Genomic DNA, 19,055 nt, shown 5'->3' on the forward strand with positions numbered 1-19,055 from the left:
TTCTTTTTAATAGCTGAGTAGTACTCCATTGTGTAAATGTACCATAATTTCTGTATCCATTCCTCTGTTGAGGGGCATCTGGGTTCTTTCCAGCTTCAGGGTTTCTCTGTATAGCCCTGGCTGTCCTGGAACTCACTTTGTAGACCATGCTAGCCTAGAACTCAGAAATCCTCCTGCTTCTGCCTTCTGAGTGCTGGGATTAAAGGCGTGTGCCACCATGCCTGGCTCCTTCTTTTCCCTTTCTTAAGTTAATCATTTTTCTTCATTAGCTCTTATAACAAAAATAGATTTTTAAGTTTGCCAGAATGTGAGTGTGTGAGTATATGTGTGTGTGTTAGTGAAATAGATCACGACACTGTGAGCGTGTTCTAACACGTTTGCTGCTATTGATGTTTTGAAGCAGCTCACTGTAATCTCAAGCTCCCAGCAATGTCTCTGTGCCTCAGCGGGAGTCACCAGGCCTGTCCCTGCAATACTTTTCCAGAGTGTTCATTATGTAGACAAAGATCAGGCAGGAACTAGAACCAGATATTGACTGCATGCTGGTCACAGATCCTGGATTGGACATACACTACGCTAGGCAGATCCTTTCCTGCTGTAGATACTGGGAGCTTTGCTGAACTCAGTGTGCTGCTCAAATTCACAACACTTTGTTGGGCATTTGGCTGCCTCTAGGCTGGTAGGGGTCACCAGGAACATCACACTTCTTTGAAACTTAATCCGTCTTTGTTTTTGGCCCTCAACTTGAGCCCCTAAGTGTCTTCTAAGTTCACTATTAACTCTGACCTGGGACCCATTCATAGCACCCTTGGGAGGTTGATGTATGTGTAGGTTTCACTCCTGCTAGTCAGCTTCATGGGATAAGAGAAAAATGGGACCCCTGTCCAGGACCTAAGTATCATCAGGCTAGCCCTGTAGCCACCTTGACCATGAATCAGCCACTCTGGTGGAGGGCAGGAGCCTGTGTAAAGGCCAGCAGGCTGAGGGATCTGCACAAACCTGGCTTGAGGGAACATTTTGTGCAAGACATTTCCCAAGTGCTGGGGAGATTGTGCCATGGCTCTACAGCCCCTGGCTGCAGTCCCATGCCCTCCCCACATCCTGTTTATAAAAGCCACTGCACCCTCCAGGCACCAGTTATCTCTTCCCAGGCCTGGTGCCTCTGAGTGCCCTCAGCATGGTGCTGTTAACGGTTCTTGTCATGTTGAGCCTCCTGCCACTGTTGGAAGCTCAGAATCCAGAACATCCAGAATCCATCCAGCTCAGAATCCAGAACATCCAGAATCCATCCAGCTCAGAATCTATCAACATCACTATAGGCGAACCTATCACTAATGAGACCCTGACCTGGGTAAGTGCCTGCCCAGGGCCTAGACCTGAGCACTGTTGGAGGCTACTCTTTACTCTGGGCTTTCCTTTCTCTGATGTCTGTTTTCATCTCTGGGCTCCTGGTACCACCCTTTCTTCTCCTGGATACCCTGGTGGCATCCCCCTGCCTCCAAACCCAGAAGCATCACTCTGAGGTCTCTCAGCAGGGGACAGAGCAGTAGCATGGCTGAGTTTTGAGTTGCCCATTGGAGCTTCAGTCTTCCCATGTATGTTTCAGAAGCCATTGCTTGCTTGCCCCTCATTACTGTCGACTACCAATGTTCATACTACAAGCCCTGCTCATCTGTGTGCCTGCTTCTCCCCAGCTCTCTGACAAATGGTTTTTCATGGGTGCAGCTTTCCGAAACCCCAAGTACCATCAGGCAATGCAAAGGACGCTGACAGTGTTTTTTTACCTTACCCCCAACTTGATGAATGACATGATAAAGCTTCGGGAGTCTCTGACCATGTGAGTCCTTGTAACAGCCAGCCCACCCTGGCCCTGGCCTCCATCCCTGGATGCCTAGAGTCCTGAGCAAACAAGCTCTTCCTGGCTTCCCCACCCACCTTCTGGAATGGGCACAGCTGTCTTGTCTACCTGCCTCTTGCCACTCCCCTCCCTTGTCTGTTCACATCAACTTGTCCTCAGGTCTCCACATTCTCTTTGCTTTCTAGAGGTGACCAGTGTGTCTATAACTCCACCCATCTGGGATTCCAGAGAGAGAATGGGACCTTCTCCAAGTATGGTGAGGGTGTGAACTCACTGCTTTCTGCAAGGGTATTGACAGGGTCTGATGGGGAAGAAGAACCAGGCAGAGAGGTCTGTGAAGTCTCTCTCTGAGGCTTGTAAGTGGAAGCAGATTTCAAACTGGAGTCCAGCTGCCAGGCCAGACTTGCTTTGACCATTGTTTATGATCCTTTGTGAACTTAGAGGGGACACCCATGGGCTGGGAAGCCAGTGACTTCAGCCACACTCCCAGGTCACCATGGACAGCACTGAGAAGGGCAACCCAATGCTTGTGGGCCAGATCAGACACTGCTTAGCTTTCAATTGTCCCTAAGCAGATGTTATAATGTTTATGGGAAAGTGTTAACTATGCCCCTCCACCACATACCAAGGGACCTTTCCGAGGCCCCAGCCATTCCATATCTATGAAGAATGAGAAGTGAGGCTTGCATCCAGCAGAGTCTGAAAACATGGCAGCCCCAGGCATTTGCCCATAGCTATGTTCTTCCTTCTCTTGGGGATAAGACTACAGCATCATTCTAGTGACTCACAAAGGCCTTCCTCCTACAGAAGGGGGAGTAGAAACCTTTGCCCACCTGATAGTGCTGAAGAAACATGGGGCCTTTATGCTTGCCTTTGATCTGAAGGATGAGAAGAAACGGGGACTGTCTCTTTATGGTATGCACCTCAGAGCTGAGGTCCCCAAATCCACTGGGCTTTACTGCTGGTCATCCACCCACATCCCACATCCCTACCTGGCCACCCTTCTGCAGGACACATACCCAACAAAACATACTCCCTTCTAATTTGCAGCCAAAAAGCCAGATATCCCCCTGGAGCTGCGGGAAGTATTCCAGAAGGCTGTCAAACACGTGGGCATGGATGAATCAGAAATCATATTTGTTGACTGGAAAAAGGTAAATGAAGAGCCTGTACAATACCACCCCAGCAATGCTCCCATTGTCAGTGACCCTACAGGCTCAGAGAGGGCGAGCTTTTGGTTAAGGCAGCTCAGCGTGGGAGATATCTTGTTAAGAACACTACTGCCTAATGTGACCCCTGAGATTCACAGAGATCCTAGATGGGCAGGTGAGGTTTATTAGATATCCTGGAAAGCTGGTGGAGGATAAGGGGAAGACCAGGAGTGGTCATTGATGGAACAGCCGGTGCCAGGGTCCCAGGTTTGTCCCTGCCCTTCATATGCACTACCTATCCAAGCAGGAGTTTTGATTGACATCTTCCATGCCATGCCAACTCCAGCAAGCCCAATGACTTGATAAGCAGGGATGACCCATGCCGAGACCTCTTGATGTTCTGTCTACACTTGTGAGGTGGGAGAGGCCACATCAACCTAGGCTTTCAACCAGGCGAAGCCATGGGGTCAACCAATCAGCTTGCATGTAGTTCAAGAGATACTCAATACTTTTGTGACTCCATTCTCCATTCTCTGGTCACCTGAGCCTTTCCTGGCATCACCAGCTCCCAGATTCCCAGGGGGAGGTGCCTGCATATAGACACTGCCATTTAGCCATTTCACAGCATGACTTCACCACCCCCCAACCAGTGGGTCCAGTAGACTCACCCTGCCCCTTTGGCAGAAGTGTTTAGATAATGCCTGCCCTTTGGGGAATTCTGCTCACACTCAATGGGGTGAAGAAGCCGGAGCTCAGAGATGAGGAACAACTTACCCTAGACTAGTGGTTCTCAATGGTGGGTCTCAACCTGTATGTCAGATGTCCTGCACGTCAGATATTTATAATTTATAAAAGTAGAATAAGTACAGTTATGAAGTAGCAATGAAATCATGTTTGGGGGGGTCACCACAACACAAGAAACTGTGTTAAAGTTTTGCATTATTTGGAAGGTTGAGAACCACTGTTCTGACACTGCAGGGGAGCCATGGTTGATCTAAGACACATCTGGTTGACAACACTATCATGCCATTGTGGCCAACAACAGTACTCCCCCCCCCCATTAATATATGTGTATTCATAGCTAGTGTGTGTGCATGTGTGACTGTGTGGGTACACAAGCATGTTATAAGACATGTGTAGATGTCAGAGGACACCTGTGGGCTATGTCCTCTTCTACCATTCTCTCCTGGGCTCTGGTTAAGGCTGGATGACTTCAAGCTGCCCCTCAGGCTTACCTACCATGCTGAGTTTTTTTTTTTCTTCTGACCTGTTTGTTCTGTTTTCTTTTGTTTTTGCATCTAACCTTGCAATCCAGGCTACCCTACTGCAACTCATAGCAATCCTCCTGTCTCGGTTTTCCCCAACCCTGGTGTGTGCTACCACCCCTGGCTTACTCACTCTGCTCTCTTCCCTGATATCTTCCAGGATAAGTGTGGTCAGCAGGAGAAGCAGCAGCTTGAGTTGGGGAAGGAAACCAAGAAAGATCCGGAGGAAGGCCAGGCATGAACTCAGCTCTCTGAACTCTGTGGGCTGTCCCCAGGCTCACCAAACCCCATCCCCTCCTGTGTACTTTGATTCTGTCTCTGCAACAATAAAGGTTTGCTGACACAGTCAATATCATTTCTTTGCTCCCTCCATCCCTCCCTCCCTCCCTTTTTCCCTCCCATTGTGGAGAGTCTTGAGTGGAGCCTTAGCAAAGTCCAAGAGGCCCTGCCCAGGGAATCTAAGAGGGCTCCCTGGAAGGGGCATCTGAGTCAGGCTAGAAGGAACTGACAGAACCCTATGCTCTTCCTAGAATCCCTAGGGCACAGTTGGGGAACACAAGGCAGGAGACCCAAGCAGCAGTGAGTGGGGGAAGGGAACAGAGGTGAAACAGTTCCTGTCACAGGTGCCTTCACTTCAGAAGTGCCACTCTAATCACTGGAAGGGGTAAATGAAAGGGAAGAAGATTCATGTCGATGCTAACAGGGTCACAGTATAAAAAACAAAGGCTAGTCAACATGGTAGACTTAGGCCATAGACAGTCTGGGTGGCCGCAGGAAGACTCCTCGGTGTGTCCATGGGGGACACTGTGAGATGACACTGCTTCCCTAGAGGCCAGCTGACATCGATTGCACAATTGTGACTGGAGTTCCTGAGGCACGGTCCACTCAGTGGCAAAGACAGGGTCTGAGATCATCTTTACACTTGACCGGATTGGCAGCCCCCTAGGGGATATACTCCATGTGTGTCTGTGAGAACATTTCCAAAGAGAGCCGCCACCCTCACTGTAGGCAGCGCCATTCCTCGGGCTGGGGTCCCCCACTTAACCAAAAGCAGAAAGCAAGCTGAGCAAACACAAATCATCTCTGCCTGCTAAGCTTATGGCTGTTCCGACTGGATGCAGTGTGTCATGGTGGACTGTGTCCCTCCTCACACAGGAGGCCCCTGTCATTAGCTTTTGTCAGCTTTTTTGTCACAGAACAAGGAAAGGTACCCTGCTCTGTCTGTCAATGCACTGGGGCAGAATGAATCACAGTTGCTGCCACATGCATGCCCAGAGTCAAGCTGGCCACATGCATAGGGTGCTATGGAAGTCTCTGGAAGGAGACTCTGGCCTGGGGCTTTGTCACACACTTCCTGCTGAGTGTCTCCCAGTTTCTGGCCTGGGAATTCACACAGGCCTTGCTCATCTGGCCTCTGCAGGCAAAGGACAGGAGAAGCAGGGGAGGCAGATGTGAGCAGAAGCCTGGGCAGACTCTGGAATGGTATGCAGCAAGTACCCTGGGGGAGACCTTAGCTGGATGTCCACTTCCCTGCCTGCACCCTCACCTTTAGAATCCACAGGCTCTGGATACACAGCACAGCCACAGGAAGCTTTGGGGATTTCTTTTCCCTATCTTAAGTTTATTGTTTTTCTTCATTTGTTTTATAACAAAAAGAGATTTTTAAATTTGCTAGTGGGTGCAAGTGTGAGTGTGTGTGTGTGTGTGTGTGTTTCTCTGTGTGTGTGTGTGTGTGAGAGAGAGAGAGAGAGAGAGGAAGGGACAGAGTGAAATAGATCATGACACTGTGAGCGTGTTCTAACACGTTTGCTGTATTGATGTTTTGAAGCAGCTCACTGTGATCTCAAGCTCCCAGCAATGTCTCTGTGCCTCAGCGGGAGTCACCAGGCCTGTCCCTGCAATACTTCTAGAGATTGTTCATTATGTAGACAAAGATCAGGTAGGAACTAGAACCAGATATTGACTGGATGCTGGGCACAGACCCTGGGTTGGGCACACACTATCCTAGGCAGATCCTTTCCTGCTGTAGATACTGGGAGCTTTGCTGAAATAGATGGTCAACTCAGATTCACCCCTTTTGGGCACTTGGCTACTTTCAGGGCTGGGTAGGAGTCCGCAGGAACATCACACTCCTTTGAAAACCATCCATCTTTATTCTTGGCCCTCAACTTGAGCCCCTAAGTGTCTTCTATGTTCACTATGAACCCTGACCTGGGACCCCTTCTTATCACGCTTCGGGGGGGTGGAGTTGATGATTGTGTAGGTTTCACTCCTGTTAGGCAGCTTCATGGGATAAGAGAGGAAGGGGACCGCTGTCTGGGACCTAAGTATCATCAGGCTAGCCCTTTACCTACCTTGACCATGAATCAGCCACTCTGGTGTAGGGCAGAAGCCAGTGTCACAGCCAGCTGACTGAGGGAGCTGCACAAACCTGGCTTGAGGGAACATTTGGGGCAAGACATTTATCAAGTGCTGGTGAGTTTGTGGCACTGCTCTACAGCCCCTGGCTGCAGTCACATGCCCTCCCCACATCCTGTTATAAAAGTCACTGCACCCTCCAGGCACCAGTTATCTCTTCCCAGCACTGGTGCCTCTGAGTGCCGTCAGCATGGAGCTACACACAGTTCTTGTGATGTTGAGCCTCCTGCTGCTGTTGGAAGCTCAGAACCCAGAACATGCCAACATCAACATAGGCAAACCTATTATCAACAATGAGACCCTGAGCTGGGTAAGTGCCTGTCCGGGACCTTGACATGGGCACTGATGGTGGCTATTCTTTGCTCTGGGCTTTCCCTTCCCTGATGTCTATGTTCATCTCTGGGCTCCTGTTACTGCCCTTCCCTTTCCTGGAGACCCTGATGGCATTCCCCTGCCTCCAAACCCAGAAGCATCACTCAGGTCTCTCAGCTGGGGACAGAGGGGTGGGATGGCTGAGTTTTGAGTTGGAGCTTCAGTCTTCCTGTGTATGGTTCAGTAGCCATAGCTAGCCTGCCCCTCATCAGGAATGAATGTCAAGGTCCTCACTACAAGCCCTGCTCATCTGTGTGCCTGCTTCTCCCCGGCTATCTGGCAAATGGATTTTCATTGGTGCGGCTGACTCAAACCCTGATTACAGGCAGGAAATTCAAAAGGTACAGACTATGTTTTTACCTTATCCCCAACTTGAAGACTCGATGGAGATTCAAGAGTATCATACCAAGTGAGTCCTTGTAACATCCAACCCACCCTGGCCCTGGCTTCCACTCCCAGATGCCTAGAGACCTGAGCAAACTGGCTCTGCCTGGCCTCCCCACCCACTTTCAGGAATGGGGACAGCTGTCTTGCCTCTTGCCCCCTTCCTACCCTGGGCTAGTCAAATCACCTCTTCCTCGGTTGTCCACTCTCTCTTTGCTTTTTAGAGATGACCACTGTGTCTATAACTCCAACCTTCTGGGATTCCAGAGAGAGAATGGGACCCTCTTCAAGTATGGTGAAGGTGTGAACTCACTGCTTTCTGGGAGGGTATTGCCAGTTCTGAGGGGACAGCAGAACAGGGCACTTTGGTCTGTGAAGTCACTCTCTGGGGCTTGTAAGTGGAAGTAGATTTCAAGCTGGAGTCCAGCTGCCAGGCCAGACTTGTTTTGACCATTCTTTATGACCCTTCGTGACCTCAGAGTGGAAAGCCATGGGTTGGGAAACCAGTGACTTTAGCCACACCCACAGGTCACCAGCGACAGCATGGAGGAGAACAACCCAATGCTGGTGGGCCAGATCAGACACTGGTTAGCTTTTAATTGTCCCTAAGCAGATGTTTTGATGTTTAAGGGGAAGTGTTAACTATGCCCCACCACCACACCACCAAGGGGCCAGCCATTCCATACTTATAAAGAATGGGAAGTGAGGCTTGCATCCAACAGAGGCTGAGCACATGGCAGCCTCGGGGATCCCGAGGCGATTATGCATAGCTATGTGCTTCCTTCCCTTGGGGATAAGACTACAGGATCATTCTACTGACTCACAAAGCCCTTCCTCCTACAGAAGGAGGAGTAGAAGCCCTTGCCCACCTGATAGTGCTAAAGAAACATGGGGCCATCATGCTTTTCTTTGGCCTGAAGGATGAGAAGAAACGGGGACTGTCCCTGAGTGGTAGGGTCCTCTCATCCCTAGTCCAGCTCAACTGGGCCTTACACTTGGTCGCCCACCCACATCCCACATTCCTACCTGGCCTCCCATCTGCTGGACCCTTACCCAGCATAACCTTGGATCCCTTCTCCCTTGCAGCTAGAAAGCCAGATATGACCCTGGAGCTGCGGGAAGTATTCCAGAAGACTGTCATACACGTGGGCATGGATGAATCAGAAATCATATTTATTGACTGGAAAAAGGTAAATGAGGAGGCTGTATGTTACCACCTCAGCAGTGCTCCCAGTGTCAGTGACTCTAGAGGCTCAGAGAGGGCAAGCTTCCGGTTAAGGCAGCTCAGCGAGGCAGGTATCTTGCTGTTAAGAACTCTCCTGCCTTCTGTGAGAGCTGAGATTCACAGAGATCCTAGATGGGCAGTGAGCCTGAGGTGGGTGAGGTTAAGTAGGAGATCCTGGAAAGCTGGTGGAGGATAAGAGGAAGATCAGGAGGGGTCACTGAGGGACAGCCAGTGCCAGGGTGCCAGGTTTCTCCCTTCATATTCACTACCTATCCAAGCAGGAGTTTTGATTGACATCTTCCATGCCACCCCAACTCTAGCAACCCCGATGGCTTTGATAGGCAGGGATGACCCACACTGAGACTCCTTGATGTCCGGTCTACACTTGTGCTGAGGGAGAGGCCACATCAGTTTTGTTTTTCACCCAGGCGAAGCCATGGGATCAAACGATCACCTTGCATGTAGTTCGAGATACAAAAATACTTTTGTAACATCATTCTCTAGTTACCTGAGCCTTTCCTGGCATCACCAGCTCCCAAATTCCCAGGGGGAGGTGCCTGCATACAGACACTGCCATTTAGCCATTTCACAACATGGCTTCGCCACCCCACAACCAGTGGGTCCAGTAGACTCACCCTGCACCTGTGGGCAGAAGTGTTTAGATAATGCCTGCCCTTTGGGGGGTTCTGCTCACACTCAATGGGGTGAAGAAGCTGGAGTTCAGAGATGAGGAACGACTTACCCTAGACTAGTGGTTCTCAAGGATGGGTCTCAACCTGTAGATGTCAGAAGTCCTGCACGTCACATACTAGTAGCCAAACCACAGTTATGAAGTAGCAATGAAAACATGGTCGGTGGTCACCACAACACAAGAAAACGCGTTAAAATTTTGCATTATTAGGAAGGCTGAGAACCACTGTTCTGACACTGCAGGGGAGCCATGGTAGACCTAAGGTACAGCTGGTTGACACTACCATGCCACTGTGGCCAACAACAGTACTTCCCCCAACCCACCTTACAATAGGTGTATTCATAGCTAGTGTGTGTGCATGTGTGACTGTGTGGGTAAACAAGCATGCTATAAGACATGTGTGGATGTGAGAGGACGCCTGTGGGCTATGTCCTCTTCTATCATTCTCTCATGGGCTTTGGTTAAGGCTGGGTTGACTTCAAGCTGCCCCTCAGGCTTACCTACCATGCCAGTTGTTTTGTTCTGTCCTGTTTGTTCTGTTTTGTTTTGTTTTTGCATCTAACCTTGCAGCCTAGGCTACCCTACTGCAACTCATAGCAATCCCCCTGCCTCTGTATTCACCAACCCTGGTGTGTGCCACCAGCCCTGGCTTACTCACTCTGCTCTCCTCCTTGATATCTTCCAGGACAGGTGCAGTGAACAGGAAAAGAAGCAGCTTAAGCTGGAGAAGGAGACCAAGAAAGATCCTGAGGAAGGCCAGGCATGAACTCAGCTCTCTGGTCTCCTTGGGCTGTCCCCCATGTGCACCACACCCTACCCCCTCCTGTGCACTTTGATTCTGTTTCTGTAAGAATAAAGGTTTGCTGACACTGTCAATATCATTTCTTTGCTCCCTTCTTTTTCCTCCCTCCCTCCCTCCCTCCCTTCGTGGAGAGTCTTGAGTGGAGCCTTAGCTAAGTCCAATAAACCCTGCCCAGGGAATCTGAGAGGGCTTCCTGGAAGGGGCATCTGAATCAGGGTAGAATGAACTGACAGAACCCGATGTTCTTGCTAGAATCCCCAAACACTTTAGGGCATGGATGGGGAAGACAAGGCAGGAGTCCCAAACAACAGTGAGAAGGTGTGGGGAACGCAGGTGTCCAGTTCCTGTCACAGGTGCCTTCACTTCAGAAGTGCCACTCTAATCACTACAAGACAGGTGACTTGGGAGACAGGAGGGTTCATGTAAATGCTTTAAATGCTTTCAAGCTTTAAAAGGCTAAGGCTAGGTGACTTGGTATACTTAGGCCTTGGTTAAAGGGCCTGGAAGTCTCCATGAAGACTACTCAGGGTGCCCATGGGGGACACTGTGAGATGACACTGCTTCCCTAGAGGCCAGCTGACATCGATTGCACAATTGTGACCGGAGTTCCTGAGGCACAGTCCACTTGGTGGCAAAGACAGGGTCTGAGATTATCTTTATACTTGACTGGATTAGCAGTCCCCTAGGGGATGTACTGTGTGTGTCTATGAGGAAATTTCCAGAGAGCCGCCACCCTGACTGTAGGCAGAGACATTCCTCGGGCTGGGGTCCCCCACTTAACCAAAAGCAGAAAACAAGCTGAGCACCCACAGATCATCTCTGCCTGCTAAGCTTATGGCTGTCCCGACTGGATGCAGTGTGTCATGGTGGACTGTGTCCCTCCTCACCTATGAGCCCACCATCATTAGCTTTTTTCAGTTATTTTGTCACAGAACCAGGAAAGGTACCCTGCTCTGTCTGTCAATGCACTGGGGCAGAATGAATCACAGTCACTGTCACATACATGCCCAGAGTCAAGCTGGCCACAGGCATAGGGTGCCATGGAAGTCTCTGCAAGGAAACTCTAGCCTGGGGCTTTGTCACACACTTCCTGCTGAGTGTCTCCCACTGTTTCTGGCCTGGGAATTCACACAGGCCTTGCTCATCTGGCCTCTGCAGGCAAAGGACAGGAGAAGCAGGGGAGGCAGATGTGAGCAGAAGCCTGGGCAGACTCTGGAATGGTATGCAGCAAGTACCCTGGGGAGACCTTAGCTGGTGTCCACTCCCTGCCTGCACCCTCGCCCTTAGAATCCACAGGCTCTGGATGCACAGCACAGCCACAGGAAGCTTTGGGGATATCTAATCCGTTTCTTAAGTTTATTATTTTCCGTCATTTGCTTTTATAACAAAAATAGATATTTATATCTGCCAGTGTGTGCAAATATGTTTATGTGCACGTGTACGTGTGCGCCTGTGTGTAAGAGACATAACAGTGACAAAGAGGCACAAACAGAGAGATTATGACTTCTGGCGCACTGCTAACTTGGGACAGAACATATATCATTGGTGCTTTTGGGCTCCTCATGGTTATGCTGTTTCTCCTCTGGGAAGAGAGAAACTTTCTTAAGACTGTATAAATACAACAAAACACATATGTTTTGCGTCTCCAGCTCAGCAAGTTCTCCTAGGCCCTGTACAGCCCACTCCACGGCAGGGGGCTCTCAGGACCATCTGTGGCCCCTTCCTTTTGCCCTAGGTGATCACTGTCACTGACTTGATTAATATCATTACAATTAGTCTGGATCCTCTAGAACGCCCTGTAAACAGGCTCACACAACCCCACCTCTGGGCGATCTGCTGGCAATAATGTTGTCGAGCTGCATTTGTATGGTCAAATCTATCAGTCGTTCATTTCTCTCCGTTGCTAAGCAACACCATGCTTGCATGAAATGTCACAACCCATTTCTCATTTTCCTGGTGGTAGGCACTTAAGAGCTTGGAGTTTGTGGCTACTTTGAATAATGCCATTAGAAACATTTACACACATGATACTGGAGGTGACTCATGTTTTGTTTTCCTTTCTGTTGGTAGACTAATTTTTAAAGGCAATATGTTGCTCTGACACTTATAAAGAGGGGAAGCATAAAGTACAAAATGCCACAGGATAAAAGAAGGTTCTCGTGAAATTAGAACACAGTAAGTGAATGACAATTATTTATCATTAAAACAAAAACCCTGAATACACAGAAACATGAGAAATTGTGGAGGACACAGGAAGTAGATTACTCAACTGTGAGCGTGTTCTCATATGTTTGGTGCTTTTGATGTTTTGAAAGAGCTCACGGTGATCTCAAGCTCCTAGCAATGACTCCGAGCCTCAGTGAGAGTCACCAGGCCTGTCCCTAGCAATACATTTCGAGAGTGTTCATTATGTAGACAAAAATCAGGCTATATCTATCAAGCAGGAACCAGAACCAGATATTGACTGGTTGCTGTGCACAGACCCTGGATTGGGCACACACTATTCTAGACAGATCCTTTCCTGCTGTAGATACAGGGAGCTTTGCTGCACTACATTTTCAACTCAGATTCATCCCTCTTTTTTGGGCATTTGGCTGCCTCTAGGCTGCGTAGGGGTCCCCAGGAACATCACACTCCTTTGGAAACTAATCCATCTTTGTCCTTGGACCTTAACTTGAGCCCCTAAGTGACTTCTAAGTTCACTATGAACCCTGACCAGGGACCCCTTCATAGTCCCCTTGGGGTGATAAATAGAATAGGTCTCACTCCTGCTAGGCAGCTTCATGGGATAAGACAGATATGGGACCCATGACTGGGATCTAAGTATTATCAGGCTAGCCCAGTATCCACCTTGACCATGAATCAGCCACTCTGGTGTAGGTCAGGAGCCTGTGTCGGGGCCGGCTGGCTGAGGGAGCTGCACAAAGCTGGCTTGAGGGAACATTTTGCGCAAGACATTTCCCAAGTGCTGGGGAGATTGTGCCAGGGCTCTAGAGGCCCTGGCTGCAGTCCCATGCCCTCCCCACATTCTGTTATAAAAGCCCAATGGCAACTGAAGCTCCAGGGCTTGGACGTGAGCACTTAAGGAGGATACTCTTTCTTCTGGGCTTTCCCATCCCTGATGTCTGTGCTCATCTCTGGACTCCTGGTACTGCCCTTTCCTCTCCTGGAGACCCTGGTGGCATCCCCCTGCCTCCAAACCCAGAAGCATCACTGAGGTCTCTCAGCAGGGGACAGAGCAGTAGGATGGCTGGTTTTTGAGTTGCCCATTGGAGCTTCAGTCTTCCCAGGTTTGGTTCAGAAGCCATTGTTTGCTTGCCCCACAGCACAGCTGACTGCCAATGTTCATACTACAAGCCCTGCTCATCTGTGTGCCTGCTTCTCCCCAGCTCTCTGACAAATGGTTTTTCATTGGTGCGGCTGTCCTAAACCCTGATTACCGGCAGGAAATTCAAAAGATGCAGATGGTATTTTTTAACATTACCCCCAACTTGATAAATGACACGATGGAGCTTCGAGAGTATCACACCATGTGAGTCCTTGTAACAGCCAGCCCACCTTGGCCCTGGTATCCATTCCCAGATGCCTAGAGACCTGAGCAAACTGGATCTGCCTGGCCTCCCCACCCACCTTCTGGAATGGGGACAGCTTTCTTGTCTACCTGCCCCTTGCCCACTCCCCACCCCGGTTTAGTCAGTTCACCTCTCCATCAGTTGTCCACTCTCTCTTTGCTTTTTAGAGATGACCACTGTGTCTATAACTCTACACATCTAGGAATCCAGAGAGAGAATGGGACCCTCTCCAAGTATGGTAAGGGTGTGAACTCACGGCTTTCTGGGAGCGTATTGCAAGGGTACAAGAGGGCAGCAGAACAGGGGAGTTAGGTCTGTGAAGTCACTCTCTGAGGCTTGGAAGTGGAAGGAGATTTCACACTGGAGTCCAGCTGCCAGGACAGACTTGCTTTGACCATTCTTTATGACCCCTTGTGAGCTCAGAGGGGTAACCCATGGGTTGGGAAACCAGTGACTTCAGCCAAATCCCCAGGTCACTAGGGACAGAATGGGGGGAGGGCAACTGAATACTGGTGGGCCAGATTACATACTCTTAAGTTTTAATTGTCCCTAAGCAGATGTTTTGATGTTTAAGGGGAAGTGTTAACTATGCCCCACCACCACACCACCAAGGGCCCAGCCATTCCATACTTATAAAGAATGGGAAGTGAGGCTTGCATCCAACAGAGGCTGAGCACATGGCAGCCACAGGGAGCCCCAGGCACTTGCCCATAGCTATTTGCTTCTTCCCCTTGGGGATGGGGACCACAGCATCATTCTAGTGACTCACAAAGCCCTTCATCCTGCAGTAGGAGGAGTAAAAATCTTTGCAGACCTGATAGTGCTGAGGAAACATGGGGCCTTCATGCTTGCCTTTGACCTGAAGGATGAGAAGAAACGGGGACTGTCCCTCAATGGTAGGGTCCTCCCAGACCTGGTCCCCAGCTCCACTGGCCTTACTCTTGATCGTCCACCCACATCCCACATCCCTACCTGGCTTCCCATCTGCTGGACCGTTACCCAGCACAATCCTGGATACATTCTCCATTGCAGCCAAAAGGCCAGATATCACCCCGGAGCTGCGGGAAGTATTCCAGAAGGCTGTCAAACACGTGGGCATGGATGAATCAGAAATCATATTTGTCGACTGGAAAAAGGTAAATGAGGAGGCTGTATGTTACCACCCCAGCAGTGCTCCCATTGTCAGTGACTCTAGAGGCTCAGAGAGGGCAAGCCTCTGGTTAAGGCAGCTCAGCGAGGCAGGTATCTTGCTGTTAAGAACTCTCCTGCCTACTGTGAGAGCTGAGATTCACAGAGATCCTAGATGGGCAGTGAGCCTCAGATGGGTGAGGTTAAGTAGGAGATCCTGGAAAGCTGGTGGAGGATAAGAGAAGACCAGGAGGGGTCACTGAGGGAACAGCCAGTGCCAGGGTGCCAGGTTTCTCCCTTCATATTCACTGCCTATCCAAGCAGGAGTCGTGATTGAAGTTTCCATGCCACCCCAACTCCAACAAGCCCGATCATAGGCGGGGATGACCCATGCAGAAACCTCTTGATATTCTGTCTAACCTTGTGCTGAAGGAGAGGCCAAATCAGCTTTGGCTTTCACCCTGGTAAAGCCATGGGATCAACCAATCAGCTTGCATGTAGTTCAAGATACGCAATACTTTTGTGACTCCATTCTCTGGTCACCTGAGCCTTTCCTGGCATCACCAGCCCCAGGATTCCCCGGGGGAGGTGCCTGCATACAGACACTGCCATTTAGCCATTTCACAGCATGACTTCCTCACCACCCCCCCCCCAACCAGTGGGGCCAGTAGACTCACCCTGCACCTGTGGACACAAGTATTCAGAAAATGCCTCCCGTTTGCAGTATTCTGTTTGCATTCAATGGGGTGAATAAGCCGGAGCTCAGAGATGAGGAACGACTTACCCTAGACTAGTGGTTCTCAAGGATGGGTCTCAACCTGTATGTCAGATGTCCTGCATGTCACATACTTAAGATTTATAACAGTAGCCTAATCACAGTTATGAAGGAGCAATGAAAACCTGGTTGGGGGTCACCACAACACAAGAAACCGTGTTAAAGCTTCCCATCATTAGGAAGGCTGAGAACAACAGTCCTGTCTCTGCAGGGGAGCCAAGGTACAGCTTGCTGACACAACCCTGCCCTTTCTGGCCAACCTCTGTGTGTCCCCCCTTTAGAAATGTGCTCATAGCTAGTGTGTGTGTGTGTGTGTGTGTGTGTACAAGCTTGTCATAAGTTGTATGTGGATGTCAGAGGACAACTGTGGGCAGAGTCCACTCCAGCCATTTTCTCACGGACTCTGATGATCGACTTCAGAGCTTACATATTTTGCCAGGTTTTTTGTTCTGCTTGTTTGTTCTATTTTGTTTTGTTTTTGCATCTAACCTTGCAGCCCAGGCTACCCTGCTGCAACTCGTAGCAATCCTCCTGCCTCAGTATTCCCCAACCCTGGTGTGTGCCACCAGCCCTGGCTTACTCACTCTGCTCTCCTCCCTGATATCTTCCAGGATAAGTGTGGTCAGCAGGAGAAGAAGCAGCTTGAGCTGGAGAAGGAGACCAAGAAAGATCCTGAGGAAGGCCAGGCATGAACTCAGCTCTCTGAACTCCATGGGCTGTCCCCAGGCTCACCAAACCCCACCCCCTCCTGTGCACTTTGATTCTGTCTCTGCAACAATAAAGGTTTGCTGACACAGTCAATATCATTTCTTTGTTCCCTTCCTTTTCCTCCCTCCCTCCCTCCCTTCGTGGAGAGTCCTGAGTGGAGCCTTAGCTAAGTCCAAGAAGCCCTGCCCAGGGAATCTAAGAGGGCTTCCTAGAAGGGGCATCTGAGTCAGGCTAGAAAGTACTGTCAGAACCTGATGCTCTTGCTAGAATCATCAAACACTTGAGGGCACAGTTGGGGAACACAAGGCAGGAGACCCAAGCAGCAGTGAGAGGGGGAGGGGAACAAAGGTGCACAGTTACTGTCACAGGGCCTTCACTTCAGAGGGGCCACTCTAATCACTGGAAGGGAGGTGACTGGGGAGGGAGGAAGGTTCATGTCAATGCTAACAGGGTCACAGTATAAAAGGCCAAGGCTAGGCGACATGGTAGACTTAGGCCTCAGCTAGAGGATCTGGATGTCCCCATGAAGACTCCTCAGGGTGCCAATGGGGGACACTGTGAGATGACACTGCTTCCCTAGAGGCCAGCTGACATCGATTGCACAATTGTGACCGGAGTTCCTGAGGCACAGTCCACTCTGTGGCAAAGACAGGGTCTGAGATCATCTTTACACTTGACTGGATTGGCAGTCCCCTAGGGAATGTACTCCATGTGTGTCTGTGAGGACATTTCCAGAGAGAGCCACCACCCTGACTGTAGGCAGTGACATTCCTCGGGGTGGGATCCCCCACTTGACCAAAAGCAGAAAACAATCTGAGCACCCACAAATCATCTCTGCCTGCTAAGCTTATGGCTGNCCCGACTGGATGCAGTGTGTCATGGTGGACTGTGTCCCTCCTCACCTATGAGCCCACCATCATTAGCTTTTTTCAGTTATTTTGTCACAGAACCAGGAAAGGCACCGGATGCAGCGCCCTGCTCTGTCTGTCAATGCACTGGGGCAGAGTGAATCACAGTCATGGCCACACGCATGCCCAGAGTCAAGCTGGCCACAGGCATAGGGTGCTATGGAAGTCTCTGGAAGGAGACTCTGGCCTGGGGTTTTGTCACACACTTCCTGCTGAGTGTCTCCCACTGTTTCTGATCTGAGAATTCACACAGGCCTTGCTCATCTGGCCTCTGCAGGCAAAGGACAGGAGAAGCAGGGGAGGCAGATGTGAGCAGAAGGTTGGGCAGACTCTGGAATGGTATGCAGCAAGTACCCTGGGGGAGACCTTAGCTGGTGTCCACTCCCTGCCTGCACCCTCGCCCTTAGAATCCACAGGCTCTGGATACACAGCACAGCCACAGGAAGCTTTGGGGATTTCTTTGCCCGTTTTTAAGTTCATTATTTATTTTCCTTCATTTGTTTTATAACAAAAATAGATTTTTAAAAAATGCCTCCAATATATAAACAATCTGTGATAACACACACACACACACACACACACACACACACACACACACACACATCCCCGAAATGTTGAGGTCACTCTGCTATGGGACAGGGAAACAGGTACCAGCCTGGTCTCTCAGCTTCAGACCAGGGCCTGGCAAAGTAGCTTGGTCCTAAGTGGATGCCAAAGACATAGTGGGTGTGTCTGAGGCTGCTGGGTGCTTCCTGGCCTACATGAGCAGCTTCCACCCTGTGAGCTCATGGGAAAAACTTCTGTAACCACACAAGAGCTGGGTGTGTGTCATATGAGGCCTCAGCCCCAAGACATTAACGGGTCCCCAAGTACTACCCCTGCCCACTAGTTACTAGGAACAAACTCCCCAACTAGTTCTTCTCCCTGACAATGCCTGCCTCAGAGTAGCTATCACAGGCAGTGCCCAAAATGCTTCAGAGACCCTAGACTTTTCTTTTCCTCTCTGGCCTTCTGAGACGGGTCCAAGCCCAAGTTAGCTCCCCCGTGTAAAGACATTCTGTCCAGTAAGAGCCACATTATTAGCTGCAGAAGCACATCGGCAGGAGGAGTCTCAGCGACTCTGACTCGACAGAGGGAGCCATGATCACTACACCTGTTAGACAGAGCTGGCCCCCAGACATTCATCCACTCCTGACCAGGCTAATGTCTCTCCATTTTAAATATGCCACATAAATCAGGTGGCACTCCTGGGGAAGGGAACGTGACATCTTCCAGCCATCAGTGGTACCAGGAGACTGTTGAGTGGGAAACAACAGCGACTGCCTGCCTACTTAGTCTCAGAGTCTCCAGGGAGTCAGAAAAGGCAGGAGCCTCGCAGGCTACGAGCATGGCGCAGGTCCGCAGACAGGGAGCGGCTCAGCTGGCGGGTGGTGGAGCGAACGTTCTCAGCAGCCTGTGCAGCCTCTCTGAGTGCGGCCTGCAGCTCCTCCAGGTCATTCAGACCCAGTTGGACTGAGTGCCGGGTTCTCCGAGGTCCTCGAGGTCCCCGAGCAGGCTGCGGGGAAGCTGTCTGGGCTGAGGTAGGTGCTGGGGCTGCATAGTACCTGGGGAGAGAAGGAAGAACATACGATCTGGCAAGGGTCAGGCAAAGCCACCAGCTATGGGTTCTATGTCTACTGTACACCCTGCTCTTTCCTCTCCTGTCCAAGGCCAGTGTGGAGAAACAAACTTGGGAGGGATGAAGGAGAGTATATGTGTGAGTGCTTGCCCTGGAGCAGGTGTAGGCATGACTAGTTCA

General features: G+C 50.3%; 3 protein-coding genes across 5 annotated transcripts in view; 2 read left to right on the plus strand and 1 right to left on the minus strand.

The window, feature by feature from the left end:
* Positions 1 to 1,158: 1,158 nt before the first annotated feature.
* Positions 1,159 to 4,629, plus strand: LOC110292655 (alpha-1-acid glycoprotein 8-like). The gene is made up of 6 exons (XM_021160121.2): positions 1,159 to 1,351; positions 1,695 to 1,837; positions 2,044 to 2,114; positions 2,666 to 2,773; positions 2,909 to 3,012; positions 4,435 to 4,629. Exons 1-6 carry the CDS (start codon positions 1,178 to 1,180, stop codon positions 4,513 to 4,515), a joined length of 681 nt encoding a protein of 226 aa, XP_021015780.1. The 5' UTR covers positions 1,159 to 1,177; the 3' UTR covers positions 4,516 to 4,629.
* Positions 4,630 to 6,882: 2,253 nt separating this feature from the next.
* On the plus strand, positions 6,883 to 16,442 carry LOC110292667 (alpha-1-acid glycoprotein 1). 2 transcript variants are annotated; one of them, XM_021160144.1, is made up of 6 exons: positions 6,883 to 7,002; positions 13,556 to 13,698; positions 13,906 to 13,976; positions 14,527 to 14,634; positions 14,771 to 14,874; positions 16,253 to 16,442. In XM_021160144.1, the coding sequence occupies exons 1-6, from the start codon at positions 6,883 to 6,885 to the stop codon at positions 16,331 to 16,333; spliced, it is 627 nt and encodes a 208-aa protein (XP_021015803.1). In that variant the 3' UTR covers positions 16,334 to 16,442. The 2 variants fall into 2 exon arrangements, with proteins under 2 accessions (XP_021015803.1, XP_021015804.1); XM_021160145.1 differs by lacking the exons at positions 13,556 to 13,698; positions 13,906 to 13,976; positions 14,527 to 14,634; positions 14,771 to 14,874; positions 16,253 to 16,442 and adding exons at positions 7,335 to 7,473; positions 7,673 to 7,743; positions 8,292 to 8,399; positions 8,535 to 8,638; positions 10,050 to 10,130 and having other exon boundaries at positions 6,883 to 7,000.
* A 1,259-nt stretch (positions 16,443 to 17,701) lies between these two features.
* The window catches only part of Akna (AT-hook transcription factor), a 36,842-nt gene continuing 35,488 nt past the window's right edge, over positions 17,702 to 19,055 (minus strand). For both annotated transcript variants that reach the window (XM_021159892.2, XM_029476585.1), the window contains exon 22: positions 17,702 to 18,861. In XM_021159892.2, the coding sequence (XP_021015551.1) occupies positions 18,612 to 18,861 (250 nt within the window). In that variant the 3' untranslated portion in view covers positions 17,702 to 18,611. The remainder of the gene's footprint in view (positions 18,862 to 19,055) is intronic.

Source organism: Mus caroli, chromosome 4 (assembly GCF_900094665.2).
Source record: "Mus caroli chromosome 4, CAROLI_EIJ_v1.1, whole genome shotgun sequence".
Lineage (NCBI taxonomy): Eukaryota > Metazoa > Chordata > Mammalia > Rodentia > Muridae > Mus > Mus caroli.

Bases quoted from the DNA above. Each gene is read 5' to 3' on its own strand.
- LOC110292655 (XM_021160121.2), top strand. From the start codon at position 1,178: ATGGTGCTGTTAACGGTTCTTGTCATGTTGAGCCTCCTGCCACTGTTG. The intron at 1,838-2,043 runs GTGAGTCCTTGT...TTTGCTTTCTAG, and splicing joins CTTCGGGAGTCTCTGACCAT to AGGTGACCAGTGTGTCTATA. The intron at 2,774-2,908 runs GTATGCACCTCA...TCTAATTTGCAG, and splicing joins ACGGGGACTGTCTCTTTATG to CCAAAAAGCCAGATATCCCC.
- LOC110292667 (XM_021160144.1), top strand. From the start codon at position 6,883: ATGGAGCTACACACAGTTCTTGTGATGTTGAGCCTCCTGCTGCTGTTG. The intron at 13,699-13,905 runs GTGAGTCCTTGT...TTTGCTTTTTAG, and splicing joins CTTCGAGAGTATCACACCAT to AGATGACCACTGTGTCTATA. The intron at 13,977-14,526 runs GTAAGGGTGTGA...TTCATCCTGCAG, and splicing joins TGGGACCCTCTCCAAGTATG to TAGGAGGAGTAAAAATCTTT.